This window comes from Pelophylax lessonae (assembly GCF_965119305.1).
Source record: "Pelophylax lessonae genome assembly, chromosome: 8".
Lineage (NCBI taxonomy): Eukaryota > Metazoa > Chordata > Amphibia > Anura > Ranidae > Pelophylax > Pelophylax lessonae.
Genome location: NC_138775.1, coordinates 288,454,297 through 288,477,894, shown reverse-complemented (window position 1 = coordinate 288,477,894; position 23,598 = coordinate 288,454,297). Strand labels below are relative to the sequence as shown.

The window sequence follows — 23,598 nt, the reverse complement described above, 5'->3', positions numbered from 1 at the left end:
GTGCCTGACAGAAAGTCGCTAATCTCAGGACCCTCACTGTGTGCCTTTATAGGTGCGCCTTTAGATGTGCCTGTTTTACTTCCAAAAGTTACCATGGCAACACAAAACAGTCAGTTACCATGGCAGCCACAACGAACGAGTTGGAGTTGTCGGCAGAAGAACTGCAAATTTTCAAAGTGACCAATTCCATCATTTTTTTTTATTTTTAAAAGAACATTAATTATAACATGTTTAATAAAGTTTGGGATTGAAAAATAACAATTTGTTGAATAAAGACTTGTTACTAAAAATTAGCCAATTTTTATATAAAAATGTATATACAGCGTTTGATGAGTTAGTAAGATAAGTAAAATACTATGAAGACTTCTGCAGAGCTCCCGGCGGCTTTAAGAGAAGGTTTGCCCTCTCAGCCCTCAACCAAGATGGCGAGCGCAACTACATGTACAACCACGTGACGAAAACAACCCTGACGGCCAACGGTCCTGTGGGCGTGATTTCAGTGCCTGCCGATTGGCTATTTTTTTAAAGGTCTCACCGCTGATTGGCGGATGAGCCAAGCCGGCAGATTTAAACTTGCAGGCTGTGCAGAGAGAGGGGTGAAGCCGGATCGGAGCGGAGATCACACCGAGGAGAGAGCGGAGGAGGTGAGTGCCGGGGTCCGGCTACCAGGACTGCGACCGGGGGATCCTAGGTGCAGGGACCGTCCTCATACAGGGAGCTCTGCACTGGCAGACATGGAAGGGATCTGCCTGCAACTCTCTATTCACAGACATGCTGAACTCGGATATTTTTTTGTAAATTATTATTATTATTTTTTTACTTATAAAATTATTTATTATTTTAAAAAAATCTATTTTATTTACTTATAATTTTATTAATCCTTAAGGATTTTTTTTATAATTTTTATAAGTTTTAAAAAAAAATATATATATATATATATATATATATATATATATATATATATATATATATATATACACACACACTTTTTTTTTGTTTTGTTTTTTGTATATAAAGAACGACAGCCCAATGAAGTCACATTACTGAACCAGAACAAAACAAAACAGAAAAAAAAAAAAAAAATTATATATATATATATATATATATATATATATATATATATATATATATATATATATATATATATATATATATATATATATATATTATATAATTTTTTTTTTTTTTCTGTTTTGTTTTGTTCTGGTTCAGTAATGTGACTTCATTGGGCTGTCAGTAGTATGGTGTAATGCTGCGCTGCCTCTTTTCTAAGGTGCAAGGTGTAGAATCAATAAATATGAGGGAAAAAAAAACAATATTAAAAAAAAAAATAGTTGTGGTGTGTGTGTGTGTCTTTTTTATATTGTTTTTTTTCCTTATATTTATTGATTCTACACCTTGCAGTTTAGAAAAGAGGCAACGCAGCATTACACTATATACTATTAATTTCCCTACATACGCTAAGGATAAGCTTTTCAGTGCCAGCAGCAGCCTCGCCACCCCCCCCCCCCCCCCCCACACACGACAGCGTGAGAGTCCCTTCTTATATTATATGTATTGGGTTGTCGTTGTCCATATGTGCAAATAAGGAAACAAAAGGGGGAGTACAGACCCATAATAATAATAATATTTCTTTGATTTCATATTCTCTTTTGCTCTATCCATAAATTTAAAAACATTGCTTTTAAATATATCTTTTTAAATTACCATAATTTCTTATGACAAAGATTCCCTTTATATGAAAAGATGAAATTCATCCAAAGAACATAGTCTAGGTGTAAATCTCAGTAGCACAGGAGATTCCTGCGCTACTGAGATTTACACCATAAGACTGTGTTCTTTGGATGAATTTCATCTTTTCATATAATATCATTTATTAAGTAGCAGCAATTGTAATTTTCACTTTGACCTAGTGCAGAGGATCACTCAACTGTCTATATTGTATAGACTATCTATATCAGTGATGGCGAACCTTGGCACCCCAGATGTTTTGGAACTACATTTTCCATGATGCTCATGGACTCTGCAGTATAGTTGAGCATCATGGGAAATGTAGTTACAAAACATCTGGGGTGCCAAGGTTCCCCATCACTGATCTATAGTGTTATTATTATAAAAGATTCCCTTAGTTGCAATAATCTGACACAGAAATTGAAGACGGATGTAAGAAGAAAAGAGGGGAGAAGAGGGAAATGGGGGGGGGGGGGGCACTCTACTCACACAGCGGCCTCACATTAGAGGATTGTGTTTTATTGATTTATCTCCTATTATGGCGCAGCATTTCCTTAGATTGAGGAGTCGTACAGAAATGTGTCCTGGGACCCCAAACATCAGAATTTATTATATCCAAGTTTGGCTTTCTTTTAGTAAATTGCTGACTGGCTGAGGGACAGTGATGGTTGCTCTGGGAGGAGATGGATGGAGGGAGGAGAGGGAGGTGTGTTGTAGTTCTTTGCTGACTTCTCCAGGAATCTCCTGTCTGTTGGACCCTATTCACAGCTCTGCAATTTGAAGCCCAATTCACAAACCCCCAACATGAAGATTCCCGTTATATTCAATGGGGTCCATTCATACCTGAGTGTTTGTGTCACTTGAAGCTCAAAATAGTTGTTTTGGCTACTTATAGACTTCAACGTCTAACAAACCGCATGTTTTTTTGTACAGTTTCTTGCCTTTCCTTCTCCTGGTAACTAGCTTTCTATTAGCTAAAATAAAAATGTTCAAGTCTAAAAAAACATACCAACATCACCTGAAAACACTTGTATGTGCGTTTATTATTATTATTATTATTATTATTATTATTATTATTATTTTAACAAAGTAATAAAATATTTTATCAGCATAATTTTATAATAAAAATATTGTGGTATAGTTCTATTGTAGTTTTATTCATTTTTATTATATTTTAATTAATACTTTGAATTTATTATCGACATTTTATTCACTATTATTATTATTATTATTATTATGTGAATAAAATGTTGACAATAATAATAACATAGTTATTGTCAACATTTTATTCACATAATAATAATAATAATAATAACATAATGTGAATAAAATGTTGATAATAACTATGTTATTATTATTATTATGTGAATAAAATGTTGATAATAACTGTTATTATTAATAATAATAACATAGTTATTATCAACAATAACTATGTTATTATTATTAATAATAACAGTTATTATCAACATTTTATTCACATAATAATAATAATAATAATAATAATAATAACATAGTTATTATCAACATTTTATTCACATAATAATAATAATAATAATAATAATAATAATTAGTTACATAGTAGTTGAGGTTGAAAAAAGACAACAGTCCATCCAATTCAACCCGTGTAGGTGTGTGTAAAAATAATTACATTACAATTAACACTTTTTTTTTTTTTTTTTTTTCTTTAAATTTCTAAATCCTTATGATTTAAAAAAAGAGAAAAAAAATATATACTATTTCATTGTTTTTGGTATTAATATTTTTTGATTATCAATACATTTATATTTAAAAAAAAAAAATCACATTCTAACAAAGAATATATTTTTGCTATAAATCATGATTATGAGAAACTGGAAAATATCATTATATAATTTAACAAAATAATAAAATATTATATTTTTTTCTTCATAATCCTAATAATGATTTGGATTACAAAATGTTGTTAATATTTTTTTTATATTTGATAATATAATAATAAAATGTATTATCATTTATTTTTATTAATATACTACTCCAATAAGAAATTATTATTACATATTCAAATGGTATAATAATATTTTACAATTGTTAATAATTAAAAAAAAAAGTTTCATATACCATATTTGGGTATTTGTTGCAGCAGCTTGTCACTAATGCCTAGATTTAGGGAGCACAGGCCAAATTTAATATAGTTGCAAAAAAAAAAAAAAAAAAAAAAAAAGGCCTACTATAACTTTTCTTTAATAGCTAAAGGGATCTTTTAGGAACTCTGTGTAACAAAGCTCTGATTCCAGGCAGGTCCTAATAGGGGTTTTAGTCTCCCCCTCCCACAGATTTACAATACCTGTGTGGTTTATTCCAGCCAAAGTTCCCATCCAAGGACTGGCTTCACCTGGGACTCCAGGAAGATAGATCCAGGGTGGACATCGCAAATATTTATTATGCTTTCTACCTTGTCTTCCCCTCCCTGTTTTAGGACGATGATGAACCTGGCCGACCATTTATCTGCGGAGATCCAGAGCAGCGTCACCATAGAATATCTCAATGGGTCCGGCCAGGCGCTCAAGAGGAAAGTCATCCGCAACGCGCTGACCTCTCTGGGCCGTAACGAGTTTCGGGAGCTGTGCCTGAAGGTGAGCGATGGGAAACTCCCCCAAAACTTCATCCTCAAACAGATCCAACTCTTCACCCGCTTCGTCCGAGATGGGAAGAGCTCCATCGTCCTCCAACCAGACAACGTCCAGCTGCTGATCTCCAACTGCCCCTCGGACAAGCTGAAGCACTTCATGAGGACACTGATGATCAAACACGAAGCCGGAAAGAAGGAGAAGCCGGTCAATGACCGCATGCGGCTGTTGTCAGGGCTCCCCCGCTCATTTGAGACCATCAGCCCTGTGCAGAAAAAAGATGTGGAGCAAGCCAATGAGTTGCGGGCCAAAGCCAATACGGAGACTCCTGTGAAGACGAAGGGGCTGAGCAACCGAGGGCCCAATGTAGCCAATGGATGTGCGAAAAAACGGGCCAGGACAGAGTCTTCTGAGAACAGTCTGGTGAGTGTCTAATACAGGGTTCTTCATACTATGGCCCTCCAGTTCAAACAATGGTCAAACATTCCCATAGACACATTTCTAAACCTTGTGGACAGCCTTCCCAGAAGAGTTGAAGCTGTTATAGCTGCAAAGGGTGGGCCAACTCAATATTGAACCCTACGGACTAAGACTGGGATGCCATTAAAGTTCATGCCTGTGTAAAGGCAGGCGTCCCAATACTTTTGGCAATATAATGTATCTGCCCACATGACACGTTGTTATGGTAACTCTAATCCGCACCGAACGGCCGCCATTTTACCGGAGACCAGTGCTCAGTGAGTTGGTCTTCTTGTTCTTCTTTTTTTTTTTTTCTCCTATTTATGGTACTTTTGGAACCGATTCCATCCTTTACTGGTGGTGACTACTTACTGCTGTCTATATGCAGCACTGGTCTCTGGTAAAATGGTGTGTATGGATCTTACACTGTAATTGTAAATGGAAAAAAACAAACAGTATTGGGGGGACGGGGAAAAAAGTCATAGGTTTATATGTGACTGTGCACCAACATTTTCAGATTTCAGAGCTGCGTCCCAGCAAGAAGCCCACGCTCGGCATGCCACGCAAGATGAATCTCTCCACTGAACAGTCCATGGTTCTCAGCACCGTCCTCAGCGGGAAAAACGTCTTCTTCACTGGCAGTGCAGGTTGGTCAGAACCGCCTGAAATGGACCTGTCATCCAATATGATCATGAAAAACTTGAACACTAGATTTTTTTTTTTTTTTTTTTTTTAATTATTTATTTATTTATTTTTTTATTATTATTTATAGTTCTCTGCACTATACACTTTTTATTATTTATTTATAGTTCTCTCTGCATTATACACTTTTTTTTTATTATTATTTATTGTTCTCTCTGCACTATACACTTTTTTATTATTATTTATAGTTCTCTCTGCACTATACACTTTTTTTATTATTTTTATTTATTTATTGTTCTCTCTGCACTATACACTTTATTATTTTATTCTTTTTATTTATAGTTCTCTCTGCACTATACACTTTTATTTATTATTATTTATAGTTCTCTCTGCACTATACACTTTTTATTATTATTATTTATAGTTCTCTCTGCACTATACACTTTTATTTATTATTATTTATAGTTCTCTCTGCACTATACACTTTTTTATTATTTTTATTTATTTATAGTTCTCTGCACTCTACACTTTTTTTTTTTTTGTGACTGGAATGATGTTTTCGGGGTTGGCAGTTGACCTGTATAGTATGTAGTATTTTGTCCCTGTTCTCCATGTTGGTATTTTTGTTTCCCTCCCAGGCACAGGGAAGTCTTATCTGCTAAAGAGGATCATCGGCGCTCTTCCTCCAAAAAGCACTTACGCCACAGCGAGTACAGGAGTGGCGGCCTGTCATATCGGTGGCACCACATTACATGCATTTGCAGGTTAGTAAATATCCAGCTACATGCCAGGCCCAAAGGAATAAGATGAAATTAAACTTAATTAAAAATAAATAATGATAACCTGCTCTGTGCAATTATGTAGCACATAAACATCACTTTTCTCGTAGTGCTGTAGGCTTCTGCTGCGGGCGCCTTCTATAGCAAGCCAGGTGCACTTTAAAGAAGTTCAGTACCCATAGTGCTGGCCCCACTCCTCCCCATAGTGCTGGCCCCACTCCTCCCCATAGTGCTGGCCCCACTCCTCCCCATAGTGCTGGCCCCACTCCTCCCCATAGTGCTGGCCCCACTCCTCCCCATAGTGCTGGCCCCACTCCTCCCCATAGTGCTGGCCCCACTCCTCCCCATAGTGCTGGCCCCACTCCTCCCCATAGTGCTGGCCCCACTCCTCCCCATAGTGCTGGCCCCACTCCTCCCCATAGTGCTGGCCCCACTCCTCCCCATAGTGCTGGCCCCACTCCTCCCCATAGTGCTGGCCCCACTCCTCCCCATAGTGCTGGCCCCACTCCTCCCCATAGTGCTGGCCCCACTCCTCCCCATAGTGCTGGCCCCACTCCTCCCCCCATAGTGCTGGCCCCACTCCTTTTCCCATAGTGCTGGCCCCACTCCTTTTCCCATAGTGCTGGCCCCACTCCTTTTCCCATAGTGCTGGCCCCACTCCTTTCCCCATACTGCTGGCCCCACTCCTTTCCCCATACTGCTGGCCCCACTCCTTTCCCATACTGCTGGCCCCACTCTTTCCCATCTTTGATGGTCTGGTGCATGTGCAGATGAGCCAAAAACTCTGCCATTAGGACCTGGCAGAGCCCGGCAGCACATCTGCAGACATACTGAAGAGTCGGCGCGTGCACAGACCAGGACATCGGTCCTCATTGTTACCACCTTTGCATGTGTGCGCTGGCAAACCCAAGCATGTGCAGATGCCCAGAAGGTTTTTACTGTGTGCTTTTTGAGTCATTAGGTTTTAATTTGATGATCTCTTGTAACCTGCAATAAAGACTTTCTGGATTTGCAGAAGTCTTATGGTGCTCCCCATCCTTTTTACCTTTGGAAACCCCCAAAGTTACCCCAGCTGACAGAGAGGCGATTCTGTCATTTGGATTTCAGGCCCTTTTGTTCCTATCCCTGGGTCCAGTGCTCTGCTAACCCACAACTGACTGTTGTAAGCAGAACAGGTTTTTCAATTAGAAATTTCCCCTCTATTCCTGTTCTTGTGACAACTGTACATTTTTAGATTTCTCATCACATTGCCCATCCAGCTTGCTGACCCTGAGGGAGCCTGAGTGGAAAGGTGAGATCATTGATTGGATGTCTCCTTTAGAAGGGGAAGCCCCGTACGCCAATAATTAGTATTTGAGGTCTTGGGATGTTCTATTTCTTCTTTCGTCTGAATTTCTTGGAAATCCCTTTTTCATCTTCCAGGTATCGGCTCTGGAAAGTCTCCCGTGGAGCAGTGTATTGAATTGGCGATGCGGCCCGGAGTCCGCCAGCACTGGATAAGTTGCCGTCATCTGATCATCGATGAGATCTCCATGGTGGAGGGCGAGTTTTTTGACAAGCTGGAGGCCGTTGCTCGGTATGTATTGGCCTGGGTTGGGAGTTTGTAGACCCAATTACCAGTTGATGGGGATATTGAAGGGTGACTGCGTCTCTTACAGAGCTGTACGCCGCCGGGATGAGCCCTTCGGGGGGATCCAGCTCATTATCTGCGGAGACTTCCTACAGCTTCCGCCGGTCACTCAAGCCTCCAGCCAGACCAAGTTTTGTTTCCAGGTATGAAGTGTCCTCTGACTCCAAATGTGTCTATTAAGGGGTATCTGAACCCAGAAACAATAATTCCCAGGATTTGGTGGCTGGATCCGGGGGGGCAGAATTATAGTTGACCTCTGGCCTCTGCCCTACTGACCCACTGTACACTCCCCTGCTGACCCCTGTACACTGCCATACAAACTAATACCTTGTCCTCTGCCCTGCTGAACCCTCCACCACCCCCTGTACACTGCCATACAATCTAATACCTTGTCGACTGCCCTGCTGACCCCTCCTGTACACTGCCATACAGACTAATAGCCTTGTCCTCTGCCTTGCTGATCCCCTGTACACTGCCATACAAAGTAATACATTGTCCTCTCCCCTGCTGACTCCCCCCATCCTATAAAATAGTGTGTATGTGTGTGTGTGTGTATGTGTGTGTATATATATATATATATATATATATATATATATTAAAACATTTTTTGCTTTTCCCTTGCTGATTCTGCCATTAAAGTGATCCTAAGCACACACAGTTTAATTTTACATTGTCCCTTCTATCTCTGTATGTGGATAATGGCGCTGTAATTATTTTAATAGATTTTTTTTGTTTTTCTTCTTAAGTACCTTTTTTTCCTAATCGATATACAGCTGTCACATGATCTAGCTCTCTCCCAGCCTGTCTGCAGGGAAACATAAGCAGGAGTAGCTTCTAGTCCTCTGCTGCTGGTCACATGTTCAAAAATAAATCATCCTTTGGAATATAGAATAAAAATAAATAAATGATATCAAGGAATAGTTTTAAATTCTCATAAAAAAATCTATATTTGAAATCAAATCTTTATTTTAATTTTATTTATTTGTCAATAACATGGCGTGGGCGGATTTATGTCAGGCACAAGTTGTGTCATGCCCCTCCAGCCTGTGTCTTAGAATAACAGGGAGATGAAGCCCCCATTAATCTACATGTAATATCTTGCCCCCATTCCATTGTGTTTAGCTGGTTAGTGGGCATGGAGGGGAGGGGGGGGGGGGGTAGGCTGGTATTTTACCACCTGTGTATTTCCCACATGTGTGACTCCTATAGTCACATGGGCTGCTCAGATGTGATAGGGAGGAAATGCTCAGCATAGAATCACTGAAAACTGAGCATGTGCAGAGCTGCCACCACAGCTGCAAAATCCCCCAACTGCATTGGGGACATGGACAGAAGGGGGAGGTAGAGAGCTGCAGGATCAACCAGGTTTTATGCAAAAAACAAATTTCATAGTGACTGAGTATGAACAGCATGTAACACACCATTTATTTTTTTATGAAGTGGGTTAAGTGACACTTAACTTATTTCCAGCCCTAAGGTGCCAATCCTAAGGTGATCGATCCCCCGCTGAGATAAACAGAGTCCGTCCACCGGACAGGCTGTGTGAAAGAGCCCTTATACACACAATAATTACAAGCAAACAGATCACAGGTGAGGATGGTTACCTTTAATAGCCATTCAAACCCCTTTGTGTCAACTTGTGTGCATGTTATCAGGCCAAAATCACCGGGGTGTGTAAACTTTTGATCAGGGTAATTTGGGTAGTTTCTGTTGTCATTTGGATATAAAAAGAGTAAAACACAGTTGATTGATAATAAATGGCTTCAGCCAAACACTAACCATGAGAGAAAGAAAAGTTTTTGTGTTTATCATTCATATTCTCTGTATCTATTTATTTATATATATATATATATATATATATATATATATATATATATATATATATATATATATATATATATATATATATATATATAATCTCTATCCTTTTTTTTTTTTTTTTTTTTTTCTCCCACTAATTCCCCCTCCCCGGGTAAAACTTCTCTGACAATGATCAGCCCTCAGTGGCCAGACCTGGGCACCACCAAAGTTCTTTTCTAACTCTGTGCAGCTTTGTATTTCTCACAGGCGAAGAGCTGGAGGCGCTGCATCCATCTGACTATGGAGCTGACCGAGGTCAGGAGACAGACGGATAAAACTTTTATTAACCTCCTACAGGCCATTCGGCTGGGCAGGTAAGTCATGGACACCTACAGTCTGCACTGAGCACACCATTCTGGTTATTTAGTCAGCAGATCTCCTAATAATAATGAGGGGGGGTGGGGGGGCGGCAATTAATTCACAAATGCTTTTGATGTGTATCTAAAACTTTGTATGGATAACATTTAGTTTTTTTTTTCACCTGATGATTCTGCCACTAACACACTTCCTGTCCTAGGGTGACAACGCTCATTTACTGTCTGTGTATATATGGAGGAGCAGCGTTGTCACCCTTGGACAGGAAGTGTACCACGACTACACAACACTGTCTTTATCCCAATAATGGGGAGACGGCTCTGTAGTTCAAAAGGAGAGCTGGAAATAATGTAACTAAGTGTAGCACTGGAAGGTATTAGGTGTGTGTGTGTGTGTGTGTGTGTGTGTCTTTTTAATCAGAATATAGCATCAAGTAAATTCAACTCCTGGGATATTAATCAGTTTCAGCTGCTTTGGTGTTAATGAAATTAAAAGGTGCACTAGATGGGCAACAATGAGAAGACCTCTAAAACAGGAAGGAATTTACACACTCCTCTTTTCTGACTGTTTTTCACTAGTTTGGCATTTGGTTAGGGTCAGTGTCACTGCTGGTAGTATGAGGTGATGCCTGGACCCTATAGAGCAGGGGTCTTCAATCTATGGCCCTCCAGTTGTTCAGGAACTACAATTCCCATCATGCCTGTGAATGTCAGAGTTTTACAATGTCTCATGGGACGTGTAGTTCAGCATCAGCTGGAGGGCCGTAGTTTGAGGATCCCTGCTATAGAGGTTGCACAGGCAGTCCAACTCCTCCAGGATGGCACTTCAATACGTCCCATTGCCAGAAGGTTTTCTGTGTCTCCCAGCACAGTCTCAAGAGCATGGAGGAGATTCCAGGAGACAGGCAGTTACTCTAGGAGAGCTGGAAAGGGCCAAAGAAGGTCCTTAACCCATCAGCAGGACCGGTATCTGCTCCTTTGTGCAAGGAGGAACGGGATGAGCACTGCCAGAGCCCTACAAAATGACCTCCAGCAGGACACTGGTGTGAATGTCTCTGACCAAACAATCAGAAACAGACTTCATGAGGATGGCCTGAGGGCCCGACGTCCTCTAGTGGGCGCTGTGCTCACTGCCCAGCACTGTGGATCTCAATTGGCATTTGCCATTGCACACCAGAATTGGAAGGTTAGCCACTGGCACCCTGTACTTCTCACAGATGAGAGAAGGTTCACCCTGAGCACATGTGACAGACGGGAAAGGGTCTGGAGAAGCCGTGGAGAACGTTACACTGCCTGTAACATCTTTAGCATGACTGGTTTGGTGGTGGGTCAGTGATGGTCTGGGGAGGAATATCCATGGAGGGACGCACAGACCTCTACAGGCTAGACAATGGCACCCTGACTGCCATTAGGTATTGGGATGAAATCCTTGGACCCATTGTCAGACCCTACGCTGGTGCAGTGGGTCCTGGGTTCCTCCTGGCAATGCCCGGCCTCATGTGGTGAGAGTATGCAGCCAGTTCCTGGAGGAGGAAGGAATTGATACCATTGAACGGCCCCCACGCTTGCCTGACCTAAATCCAATAGAACACTTCTGGGACATTATGTTTTGATCCGACACCGCCAGGTTGCACCTCAGTCTGTTCCAGAGCTCAGTGATGCCCTGGTCCATATCTGGGAGGAAATACCCCAGGACACCATCCGTCGTCTCATTAGGAGCATGCCCTGACATTGTCAGACATGCATACAAGCATGTGGGGGCCATACAAACTACTGAGGACCATTCTGAGGTCCTGCAATGAAATTTCAGTAAAATGGACTCGCCTGCTGCATCATTTTTCACTTTGATTTTCGGGGTGTCTGTGAATTCAGCCCTCTGTAGGGTGATAATTTTAATTTCCATCAAATGATGTGGCATCCTTTCCTTCCTAACACATTACCCAGTCCATACCAGTATAGATCCTAACACATTACCCAGCCCATACCAGTATAGATCCTAACACATTACCCAATCCATACCAGTATAGATCCTAACACATTACCCAGTCCATACCAGTAAAGATCCTAACATATTACCCAGCCCATACCAGTATATATCCTAACACTTTACCCAGTCCACACCAGTATAGATCCTAACACATTACCCAGTGCATACCAGTATAGATAGAGTGTGTGTGTGTGTGTGTGTGTGTGTGTGTGTGTGTGTGTGTGTGTTTTTTTTTTTTTTTTTTCCCCTGTGACTGGCAGAACATTTTATTATATTTTTGGTTCTTTATCTCTTCTCCCCTCCCACCCAGGTGTACAGAAGAGGTGACCAGGCAGCTTCTTCTGACCGCTGACCATAAAATTGAGCGGGATGGGATCCTGGCCACACGTCTGTGCACACACAAGGATGACGTGGACCTGACCAACGAGCGCCGACTACAGCAATTACCAGGTATGGTCTATCCACGGCTCCCAGAATCCTCTGCTTCCTTGTTAAGATGCTCTCCTCCATCCGCATCCTTCTTCTAATTTTCTCATGATCCTCTGTCCTGGGCCATCCATTACTTATGGCATGTCTTCTCGTGGGTTTTATCGCCATCACAGGTGACATGCACACGTACGAGGCGTTGGACAGCGACCCGATGCTTGTGAAGACGATGGACGCTCAGTGTCCGGTTGGCCAGCGGCTGCAGTTGAAGAAAGGTGCTCAGGTGAGAACGGATGGAGACAGATATTGGGTTTGTCTTCTCGTATTCAACAAATCCTGAATAAATGATGTCTGCTACACAGAGGGGAGGAAGCCATACTGTGGTGAATGAAAGCGGTATTAAACCCAAAACCAAAAATGTCCCCCTATTGCAGCTTGCCAATCATTAGATGTGGCAGCTGCATTGTGTGTGTGTGTGTGTGTGTGTGTGTGTATATATATATATATATATATATATATATATATATATATATATATATATATATATATATATATATATATATAAACACATTTTACAAAAAATATACATTTTTTTTTTTTTTTTTTCCCCAGCATTATAATTTTGTGTTCTCACAGAGCAAACCAAAGAAACAATTTCCCCGAATTTCCAGTATGAGCAAGTATATTCTGGTCATGTGCTCTGCTGACACAACTCACTCACAAGATTCATTGAGCCTGCATACTCTGCCGCGCATGTGTGCCCTGCTCTTCCTGGTGCTGCTGTTTCTCAAATAGCCTGCAGGGTGCGCTGTTATGAAATTGATGATCTTTGCATTGCAAAAAGCTTTTATGCAGCATGTAGAAATGTTGGTGTTGTGAATGAGGATGGTGGTACATACAGTGAGTGAGAACCTGTAAAGGCAGCATAGCCACTCTCCTAGATAATTAATTATTTCTTTCTTTTTCTCCCCCCCCCCCCCCCAGGTGATGTTGGCCAAGAACTTGGATGTGGCTCGCGGATTGGTGAACGGGGCTCGTGGCGTGGTGATTGGCTTTGAGGGTTCAGGAAAAGGTGCGTTGGATTATTCAAGGAGGCCGGGTATTGAGTCAATTGATGATCAGTTGCACATTATACATTGGATAAAGCCTCCCTTCCCCCACCCCTTGACTAGAGGAATACATTTCTAGCTTCATTTTAAACTAAAAGGGATACTAAAATCTCGGTGCTTTTTAAAAAAAAAAAAAAAACCTCTTTGGCGCTCCTGGCCTCTCCCTCCTGTTGAGTGCCCCTACAGAAATCAGCCTGCTATGGGGGCATCTGAACCGAGCCACAGCTCTGTGTATTCATTCAAACACAGAACTTCGGCCTGGCCCCACCCCTTCTCTCTTCTCATTGGCTCACTGCCTTTTGACAGCAGCGGGAGCCAATGGCACAGCGCTGCTGTCTCAGCCTATGAGGGAGAGTCCTGGACGGCCAAGACACTCCTGCAACATGGCTGGATCTAGATGGGCTCAGGTAAGTATGAGGGGGGGGGGGGGGGTGTACACAGAAGGATTTTTATCCTAATCCATAGAATGCACTTTCTGCTTTTACAACCACTTGAAGTTTCTAGTTTGAAAATGAGCTGTTCAATTACTCGATGCAACCAATTAGGACTTCATCTGAGGCTGGGTTCACACTGCCGCACGGGGGCTAGAACATGTGTGGTCAAACATTTGTAAAAACAGACTTGTTCCAGTTAAGCGAGAGCCTCTGTCAGCTCTGCGTCCCTGTTGCCCTAGCAACATCGGGGACATGCGCAGAGCTGACTGAGCGGCTCTCGTGTGACATCGCTCGCCCGCCGCCAGTTGTAACGCCCGCTGCCGCTTGGCAGTAAGTCCACGCGAGCGCGAACCCGCCGCTTCAACAGTTTCCCCTGGTATTCTATCAGATTTCCCTACCTCATCAGATTTCCCTACCTACGTAATTTCCGGTTGAGATCAGCTGTGGATTCGTCATGCAGCAGCTTGTACCTGCGTCACATGTCCTATTGGGCATGCGCAGAATAGGTAGGGAATTATGATAGCAGCGTAAAGGGTCAGACAAAAGTCCTAGTGTGCATGCGCACCAACGGGTCGGGCAGCGGGATCTCTTATAACAAACATCCATCCAATCTCCATGGCACACACTGCGCTGACCCGACACTGCACCGACCCGACAATCCAATCCCCATGCCCCACACTGTGCCGGCAATGAGACAGTGGGCGTGCGCGTGTGGGTAGGGAATAGGATTGTCCGATCGGCGCAGTGTGTGCCATGGAGATGGGATGCATGTTTGTTATAAGAGATGGCACTGCCCTATCCGTTGGTGCGCATGCGCCCGCTCATGCGCAGTAGGACTTGTGCCTCAGCCCTTACGATGTTATCAAAATTCCCTACTTATTCTGTGCATGCGCAGTAAGACGTGTGACGCGGCTACAGCTGGTGCATGACGAACCTGCACCGGAAATGAAGTAGGTAGGGAAATCTGATGGGGTAGGGTTTTCTGACAGAACACCGGCCGCCAATGCTCCCTCTAATTTTTTACTGTGCCAAGAAAATAAAACAATTTCTGAGCACAAACCTTTAGACTGAGCAATGGGGGGGGGGACGGCAATGCAGAGTGCCCACAGCGTTGCCCCCAATCAATTGCAGAGTGCCCACAGCGTTGCCCCCAATCAATGCAGAGTGCTCATTGGTGGCGACCTTCCCCTTGGCTCTCAGGCCCTTGGCTTGTAGGACGGTGACCTGACGTGTGTGGGGAACCAAGTCTATGACTGCTGGGCGAGAGCCATGGCGCCGATACCGGAGAGAAGTGTGTGAGAGGACTGGGGGGCGGGGGTGCTAATATAAACTCCGCACACCGGGTGGGGGGGAAACCTCCTGTATCTCCTCCCACCCACAAACAGGTGACTGCCCACTCTAGGCATGGCACCTGTCACCTAGCAATGTCACCCGTACTCGCTGAGCACGTGATCGTAACGCCAGCCAATCCTGAGGAGGATGCTGAAAGGTGGGCGGGGATCCGCTCCTGTACACGCCCACCCAGTGCCGGCCGGCCGCCCGCCCGAGGTCTCTGCGCCCCAACCGTTGTCCATGGGGCACATACGCAGTAGCGCAATCCCACGGACACTGGACGCAGAGACACTTGGTATCTATCTATCTATCTATCTATCTATCTATCTATCTATCTATCTATCTATCTATCTATCTATCTATCTATCTATCTATCTAAAAATCCAAGTGTCTCTGCATCTGTATGTAAGGTAAAGGGTTATATAATGAATAAACTGACTGATCAAAATATGACATGGATGGTACTAGCAGGAGGTCAAAAATGGGGGGGGAAAAGGCAATCTCTGATTTGGTGGGGTGGTGTCGTCATGATCACGTTGTCCAATCAAAGTCTTGTGTTCATTGGAAAGTTACAAGGCATTCTGTAAAAGGCAGCAGTACAGAGCGAGCAAAACCCTCCCCCCCATGGCCCCTAAGCAGATGAGAAGTCGTTTGGCACAAAACCCTAAAGATTTAGGCAGCTACGACAGCGACTCTCCTTCCTCAGCAGCCCCTCATGTATGAGATATTCATACCTTTTACTTACCTTGGACCAGTGTAAGTTTGCAATAAAGGTCATTCCTGGAGTCTAGCTTGAAGTGCACCAAACCCCCACTTGAAAAATCAACTTCTGGGTATATGGAGGCAAGGCTGGTGACGTCAGGGTCATGCCCCTCTCTATTATATTACATGGCTGGTGATGTCAGGGTCATGCCCCTCTCTATTATATTACAAGGCTGGTGATGTCAGGGTCATGCCCCTCTCTATTATATTACAAGGCTGGTGATGTCAGGGTCATGCCCCTCTCTATTATATTACAAGGCTGGTGATGTCAGGGTCATGCCCCTCTCTATTGTATTACAGGGCGAGACCATAACAATCGTGCAGGAGGAGAGCAATGAATGCTCAGTGCATCATGGGAGCCGACCTTCCCACCCTTCTATTGATACGGCATAATGTTCTTTAAGAATAAAAGTGATAGTAAATCTCCCAGACATGAAATATGATCAAAGCCTATCCCTCTATAATATGTACTTAGCTCTGTACAGCTCTGTTCCTGTGTAAAGGGGGGGGGGGTGTCTCTTCCCCCTCCAATCAGCTCTCAGAGAGTTCCTTCCTTCCTTCCTTCCTTCCTTCCTTCCTTCCTTCCTTCCTTCCTTCCTTCCTTCCTTCCTTCCTTCCTTCCTTCCTTCCTTCCTTCCTTCCTTCCTTCCTTCCTTCCTTCCTTCCTTCCTTCCTTCCTTCCTTCCTTCCTTCCTTCCTTCCTTCCTTCCTTCCTTCCTTCCTTCCTTCCTTCCTTCCTTCCTTCCTTCCTTCCTTCCTTCCTTCCTTCCTTCCTCCTCCCTCCCTCCCTCCCTCCCTCCCTCCCTCCCTCCCTCCCTCCCTCCCTCCCTCCCCGGTACAATGTATGTAGGAGGATTTGTTTTATCGGTGTATCACCTGAGGCCAGTCACTTCACTGGGTATACGTACGGGTTTACAACCACTTTAGGTAAGACCCATTTCCCAAGTAAGCATCTTTTTATTTTTTTGGTTTCCAGCCCTTCCCAAGGTGCGCTTCCTCTGCGGTGTCACAGAGGTGATGAAGATGGAGCGCTGGGTCATCAAAGCTCAGGGCGGAGTCTATCTGAGCCGCCAGCAGTTACCACTGAAGTTGGCCTGGGCAATCTCTATACACAAGAGTCAGGTGAGTCCAATTTCCCATCGGGGAAGGGGGTGCCGGGCCGGTGGTGATGTAATGGAGCGTCCATAATTTATTAATTGACGTTTGCCTTCCCGCAGGGGATGACCCTGGACTGTGTGGAGATCTCCTTATCACGCGTGTTTGAGAGCGGTCAGGCGTACGTGGCCCTTTCCAGAGCTCGCAGCCTCGAGGGCCTCAGGATGATGGATTTCGATGCCAAGGCTGTGACCGCCAATCCGTATGTGCTGCAATTCTACGCCAGGATGAAGAAGGAAAGGGCGCTGCAGCAGGTGAGAGGAAATCTGGTCCGCTATTGTTTGATGGCACCCATGAAGTGAGGTTGTGTTCTGGGGAACTGCAGGTACTGTGTACTATCACAGCTTACCGGAGGATTGTGTCCAATCACAGGCTGGGGGTGGGGAGGTGACCAAGCTGTATCTCTTAACTGCAGAAAAGAAAAGACAGGTCGCCAACCTTGCTTAACCCCCTTGGAGCCTAAAGGATCGTACACACTATAAGAGAATCTGGCGAACATTTTCGTCCAAAGAATTTTCACTCGATTTTCGTATTGTGTATAATATAAAAAAAAAAAAAATATATATATATATATATATATAACAAATTATATATCATTCATTTTATAATACATATATATAAATCTTTTTTTTTAATTACATAAATATATATATTTATGTAATTAAAAAAAAAAAAAAGATTTATATATATATATTATAAAATGAATGATATATAATTTGTTTATTTATGTAATTAATTAAAAAAAAAAGATATATATTTATTTATGTAATTAAAAAAAAGATAAATATTTATGTAATTAAAAAATATATATATTTATTTATGTAATTAAAAAATATATATATTTATGTAATTAAAAAAAAGATATATATATTTATTTATGTAATTAAAAAAAAGATATATATATTTATTTATGTAATTAAAAAAAAAATATATATATATATATATATATATATATATATATATATATATATATATATATATCCTCATACAATCTGCTGGCGAGCTTGTTCTTTTAAAAACAGACTTACTGGCTGGATCACCAGTTGATAGCCTAAGGCTGGGTTCACATGTATGTATGTGTGTGTGTGTATATGTGTGTATATATATCTTTCGACAGCCGATTCCGAATTTTTGTATGAAAATTCTCGAAGGGACAAACTCCAAAATTTTTTCTCGCACTGGGAAAAGAAACAAATGATTTTCATTTAATGTGTACAATTTTTGTACAAGAATAATCAGAAAAGAGACTGCTCAGCAACAAAAAAAAAAACAACCTTTTTCGTTCATCGGTTCAAATTTGCTGTGAAACCATGAGGAAAATCGGACGATCGTTCCCACAATTTTCTTACAGTGTGTATCCCACTTAAGCCTTTTTCTGACATATGTTGCTTTCAAGTTTATCAGTATTTTTTGCTAGAAAATTTACTCAGAACCCCCAACCAAACTTATATATAATTATTTTAAGCAGAGGAGAATAAAATGGTGATCTTTGCAATATTTTATGTCATACGGAATTTGCGCAACGGTCTTTCAAATATAATTTTTGGGGAAGAAAATAGTTTCATAAAAAAAAAAAAACGTAAATTTAGCCCAATTTTTTTGTTTTTTTGTTTTGTATAACGTGAAAGATGTTACGCTGAGTAAATAGATACCCAACCTGTCACACTTTAAAATTGCATACACTCGTGGAATGGCGACAAACTTCAGTACTTAATCTTCATAGGCGACACTTTAAAACATTTTAATGGTTACCAGTTTAGCGTTAGAGGAGGTCTTGTGCTAGAATTATTGCTCTCGCTCTAACAATCTCGGCGATACTTCAGTTGTGTGGTTTGAACACCGTTTACATATGCTGGTGCAATTTTTTTATTTTTTTTTTATTTTTTTGTGGATCACTTTTATTGCGGTCGCAAAGAATGTAAACATCCCTTGTGACAGTAATAGGCAATGACAGGTACTCTTTATGGGGGGATCGGGGTTCTAAAAAGACCCCAAATCCCTCCTTAGCATCTTAAATGCTTTTAAGTGCAAAGTTTGGCTGTTTGAATGCTGTCATTTTTTTTATTTATTATTATTATTATTGATATTCAATTTTTTTTTTTTTTTTTAATTTTATTTATTTTTCTTAAATCTGGTGCCCTTAAGGCTTCAGTACATAGAAGTGATGTTATGACATCGCTTCGGGGTTTTTGCATCAGAGACCCGATCAGAGCCGAATCCGGCTTTGTTCAGGTCTTCAGCCAGTCGGCTGACATGCCAGCTGGTTGCTCATGTCTCCCGCTGGCTGTGTCAATGGACACGGCAGCAGGACTCAGGAGCGAGGCTGCACAGGTGCCCCCAGGGGAAGGGAAAGGGGGGACACTGGAACGGGCAAGTATTTTACAACATAGAAAGGGACAAAAGGCACAAGCACTAGGTTATAGATCATGCCTTAAACTTTAAGGCTTAAAGAAACAGAAGCTTTTTCCTTTTTTAGGATTACAGCCGCTTTAAAGCAGTTGTTAAATATGTGTAAATAGGACTTCATAGCCCAAAAGGCACCAGAGTTATACCCAGTGCTCTTAGTAACAGAATTGGTTAGATACGCCCCCCCCCCCCCCCGCCCGTTGCCTGTGAGGATACTTGTAGTTGGGGGTGTGGACATTACTCAGCTGTGCCAGCACAGAGCACTGCAGGGTGAGAGCAGAAAGCTAGGATGAGGCATTTTAAAGCGCTTCCCAGCACTTAGTACAGCACTATAGGGAGATACAAAGATGGGAGACTTCCATTTAGGATTATGCTGTTCTAATAGTACAACCTTGTATGTCAGATTGCTGTGTGTGCTACTTAATCACTTGTACTCAACTTGGCAAATCCACCCCCCTCCCCTCCCCCAAGCGGGACTGCCGCCCAGCAGGCAAATACACCCACCCACCCCCCCTCCCAGCGGAAAGGAGGACGGCCAGCATTCTTGCCTCCTCCGGCCGTGCATCTCCTCCCTCTTCCTGGCCTATGGCCAGTAAAATTGCTTCTCTCTTCAGCCAATCAGGAAAGGGAATCACGACCTGCTTCCTGATTGGCTGGTGGGCTCGGGGTGCATTGCTCTGCGCCCTGAGCCCACTTCTTTTTTTTTTTTCTTTTTTTTTCTTTTTTTTTAAAGCCTATTAGAGCCTCTGGCTCTAATCGCATGCTTAAAAAAAAAAAAGAAAAAAAAAAAACCCATTGGAATCCATGCGTCCGGCTCCCTGCATGTAGATTAGGGGGCCGGACGCATGGGGGGGGGGGGGGGGGGGTACCACTGCCCGGCAATGTCCTAGAACTAGCACTGCTTATGCATGGTCAGTACAGACTGCCTTCAGTGCTGCAAGAGATACATGGCCCCATTAAAGTTCTAAACTCAAGGTGTATGGGTTTTTTTTTTTTATTTTTTTTTTTTTTTTAAAAAACCTTAAGCTGGTTATACATTTTTATACAATTTTTTTTTTTTTTTTTTTTTTTTTTTTTCCTTATTCAAATTTCTTTAGATTTATACCTTCATCTATGTAGTACAAGGGCCTGCCTGATTGCATACAAATTTTATAGTATTTAGGTTTGACCTCCCATATTATATGGTTTTGGTAAATCTAAAGGAACATTGTACAATAAAACTGTATATATAGAGCCAGTCCTAATGAATTCTCTGCAAAAGGTTAAAAAAAAAAAAAAAAACCTGTTCAAGCGCCCCAGTCTCCCCACTTACCTGGCTCCATCACTGTCCCGTCTGCAGCACTGCTGCTCCCCAGTCCTGGTCTCACAGGAGACACTGAAAACAAAGGGAGGCAGAGGCTCCTGATGCTGTCAATCAAATGCTGTGAGAGGGGTTGTGGTGGTGTGAGTCTATGGAAGCACACAGCCCAGCTTCAGAGTTAGTCCACACTGAGTCCCCCCCTCAACACACGGCTTTCTGAGGGGACACTCATGGGCAGGGCTGCTAATAAGGCAGTAGAACCAGGCTGGCTGTTGTACTGGGCCCAGTCCCAATTGGCTAAACAGGGGGGGGGGGGGGTAGGGCAGCATTATTCATTTCTGGCTAAATTAAGTTTACTAGACCACACCCCTACCCCCTACCCCTATTTGCTTACCAGGCCTTTAAATTACGTTTCCCTAGGCCCCATTCAGTTAATAGAGGGGCCCAGAAGGTGGGAGCAGAGGAGGGTTGTTTTTTTTGGTTTTCCCCCCTCCCATTTTTGAGGTCTGTGCAATATCATTGCACAGAGCAGTCGTGTATAACATCCTTTTTTTTTTTTTTTTCTTAAATATATAGCCTTTACAATCCCTTTAAATGCAAAATTAAAGGGGAGGGGGGGGGGGGAGAGAATAAGCATTTTAGAAAGGGGAGGGAGGGGGGAGAATAAGCATTTTAGAAGATTAAAGTAAAAAAACTTTCCAGGGAAGGATGTGGAGCATAGATTTTGCAGATTGCCACCCTCCTACAGGATTGATCAGAAACCAGCTGTTTTATTTTTATAATGTCCTTTCTTTCTTCTGTTCATTTTCTTTCACATGGGGTTTCTTAATGTGAAGGGGAGGAAAATAAGCTTTTCCTATAAAGTCTGCTTTTAATACCTTTCTATGCTACACAATCCTCCGTTACCCTGGCGTTAAGATTTGACTATTATTTTTTTCTTTCCCTTCCAGAGCTGTATGGATGATTTCCTGCTGGGCAAGGAAAATTGATGTCTTGATGCTGGTTGTCTCTTTACCTGTAAATATTAGTGTACAGAACCAATTTTTTATATTTTTTTAAATAAAGCTTTTTAAGAACAGCATTGAAGGGTCTGCCTTTTATTTACAGTAAGTAGAATTTTGGATTTTCTAAATTTAGATGGTGTCCCCCCCTCTATTTTATTATTATATACAGTGGGTACGGAAAGTATTCAGACCCCCTTAAATTTTTCACTCTTTGTTATATTGCAGCCATTTGCTAAAATCATTTAAGTTCATTCTTCTTCCTCATGAATGTACACATAGCACCCCATACTGACAGAAAAACACAGAATTGTTGACATTGTTGCAGATTTATTAAAAAAGAAAAACTGAAATATCACATGGTCCTAAGTATTCAGACCCTTTGCTCAGTATTTAGTAGAAGCCCCCTTTTGATCTAATACAGCCAGGAGTCTTTTTGGGAAAGATGCAACAAGTCTTTCACACCTGGATTTGGGGATCCTCTGCCATTCCTCCTTGCAGATCCTCTCCAGTTCTGTCAGGTTGGATGGTAAACGTTGGTGGACAGCCATTTTTAGGTCTCTCCAGAGATGCTCAATTGGGTTTAAGTCAGAGCTCTGGCTGGGCCATTCAAGAACAGTCACGGAGTTGTTGTGAAGCCACTCCTTCGTTATTTTAGCTGTGTGCTTAGGGTCATTGTCTTGTTGGAAGGTAAACCTTCGGCCCAGTCTGAGGTCCAGAGCACTCTGGAGAAGGTTTTTGTCCAGGATATCCCTGTACTTGGCCGCATTCATCTTTCCCTCGATTGCAACCAGTCGTCCTGTCCCTGCAGCTGAAAAACACCCCCACAGCATGATGCTGCCACCACCATGCTTCACTGTTGGGACTGTATTGGACAGGTGATGAGCAGTGCCTGGTTTTCTCCACACATACCGCTTAGAATTAAGGCCAAAAAGTTCTATTTTGGTCTCATCAGACCAGAGAATCTTATTTCTCACCATCTTGGAGTCCTTCAGGTGTTTTTTTTAGCAAACTCCATGCGGGCTTTCATGTGTATTACACTGAGGAGAGGCTTCCGTCGGGCCACTCTGCCATAAAGCCCCGACTGGTGGAGGGCTGCAGTGATGGTTGACTTTCTACAACTTTCTCCCATCTCCTGACTGCATCTCTGGAGCTCAGCCACAGTGATCTCTGGGTTCTTCTTTACCTCTCTCACCAAGGCTCTTCTCCCCCCGAAAGCTCAGTTTGGCCGGACAGCCAGTTCTAGGAAGGGTTCTGGTCGTCCCAAACGTCTTCCATTTGAGGATTATGGAGGCCACTGTGCTCTTAGGAACCTTAAGTGCAACAGAAATCTTTTTGTAACCTTGGCCAGATCTGTGCCTTGCCACAATTCTGTCTCTGAGCTCTTCAGGCAGTTCCTTTGACCTCATGATTCTCATTTGCTCTGACATGCCATGTGATCTGGAAGGTCTTATATAGACAGGTGTGTGGCTTTCCTAATCAAGTCCAATCAGTATAATCAAACACAGCTGGACTCAAATGAAGGCGTAGAACCATCTCAAGGATGATCAGAAGAAATGGAAAGCACCTGAGTTAAATATATGAGTGTCACAGCAAAGGGTCTGAATACTTAGGACCATGTGATATTTCAGTTTTTCTTTTTTAATAAATCTGCAACAATGTCAA

The 23,598-nt window shown here is 42.4% G+C and overlaps 1 protein-coding gene across 1 annotated transcript; it reads left to right on the top strand.

The window, feature by feature from the left end:
• The first annotated feature begins 556 nt into the window (after window positions 1-556).
• Window positions 557-21,998, top strand: PIF1 (PIF1 5'-to-3' DNA helicase). Its single transcript, XM_082264803.1, has 13 exons — window positions 557-644; window positions 4,187-4,760; window positions 5,314-5,443; window positions 6,077-6,202; window positions 7,640-7,793; window positions 7,876-7,990; window positions 9,915-10,021; window positions 12,319-12,458; window positions 12,611-12,717; window positions 13,419-13,506; window positions 17,048-17,193; window positions 17,289-17,480; window positions 21,883-21,998. Exons 2-13 carry the CDS (start codon window positions 4,191-4,193, stop codon window positions 21,919-21,921), a joined length of 1,914 nt encoding a protein of 637 aa, XP_082120929.1. The 5' UTR covers window positions 557-644; window positions 4,187-4,190; the 3' UTR covers window positions 21,922-21,998.
• Window positions 21,999-23,598: the final 1,600 nt, after the last annotated feature.

Coding starts and splice junctions, on each gene's coding strand:
- PIF1 (XM_082264803.1), top strand. CDS start 4,191: ATGATGAACCTGGCCGACCATTTATCTGCGGAGATCCAGAGCAGCGTC. Junction 6,203..7,639: donor CACATTACATGCATTTGCAG/GTTAGTAAATAT, acceptor TTCATCTTCCAG/GTATCGGCTCTGGAAAGTCT. Junction 13,507..17,047: donor CTTTGAGGGTTCAGGAAAAG/GTGCGTTGGATT, acceptor TTTGGTTTCCAG/CCCTTCCCAAGGTGCGCTTC.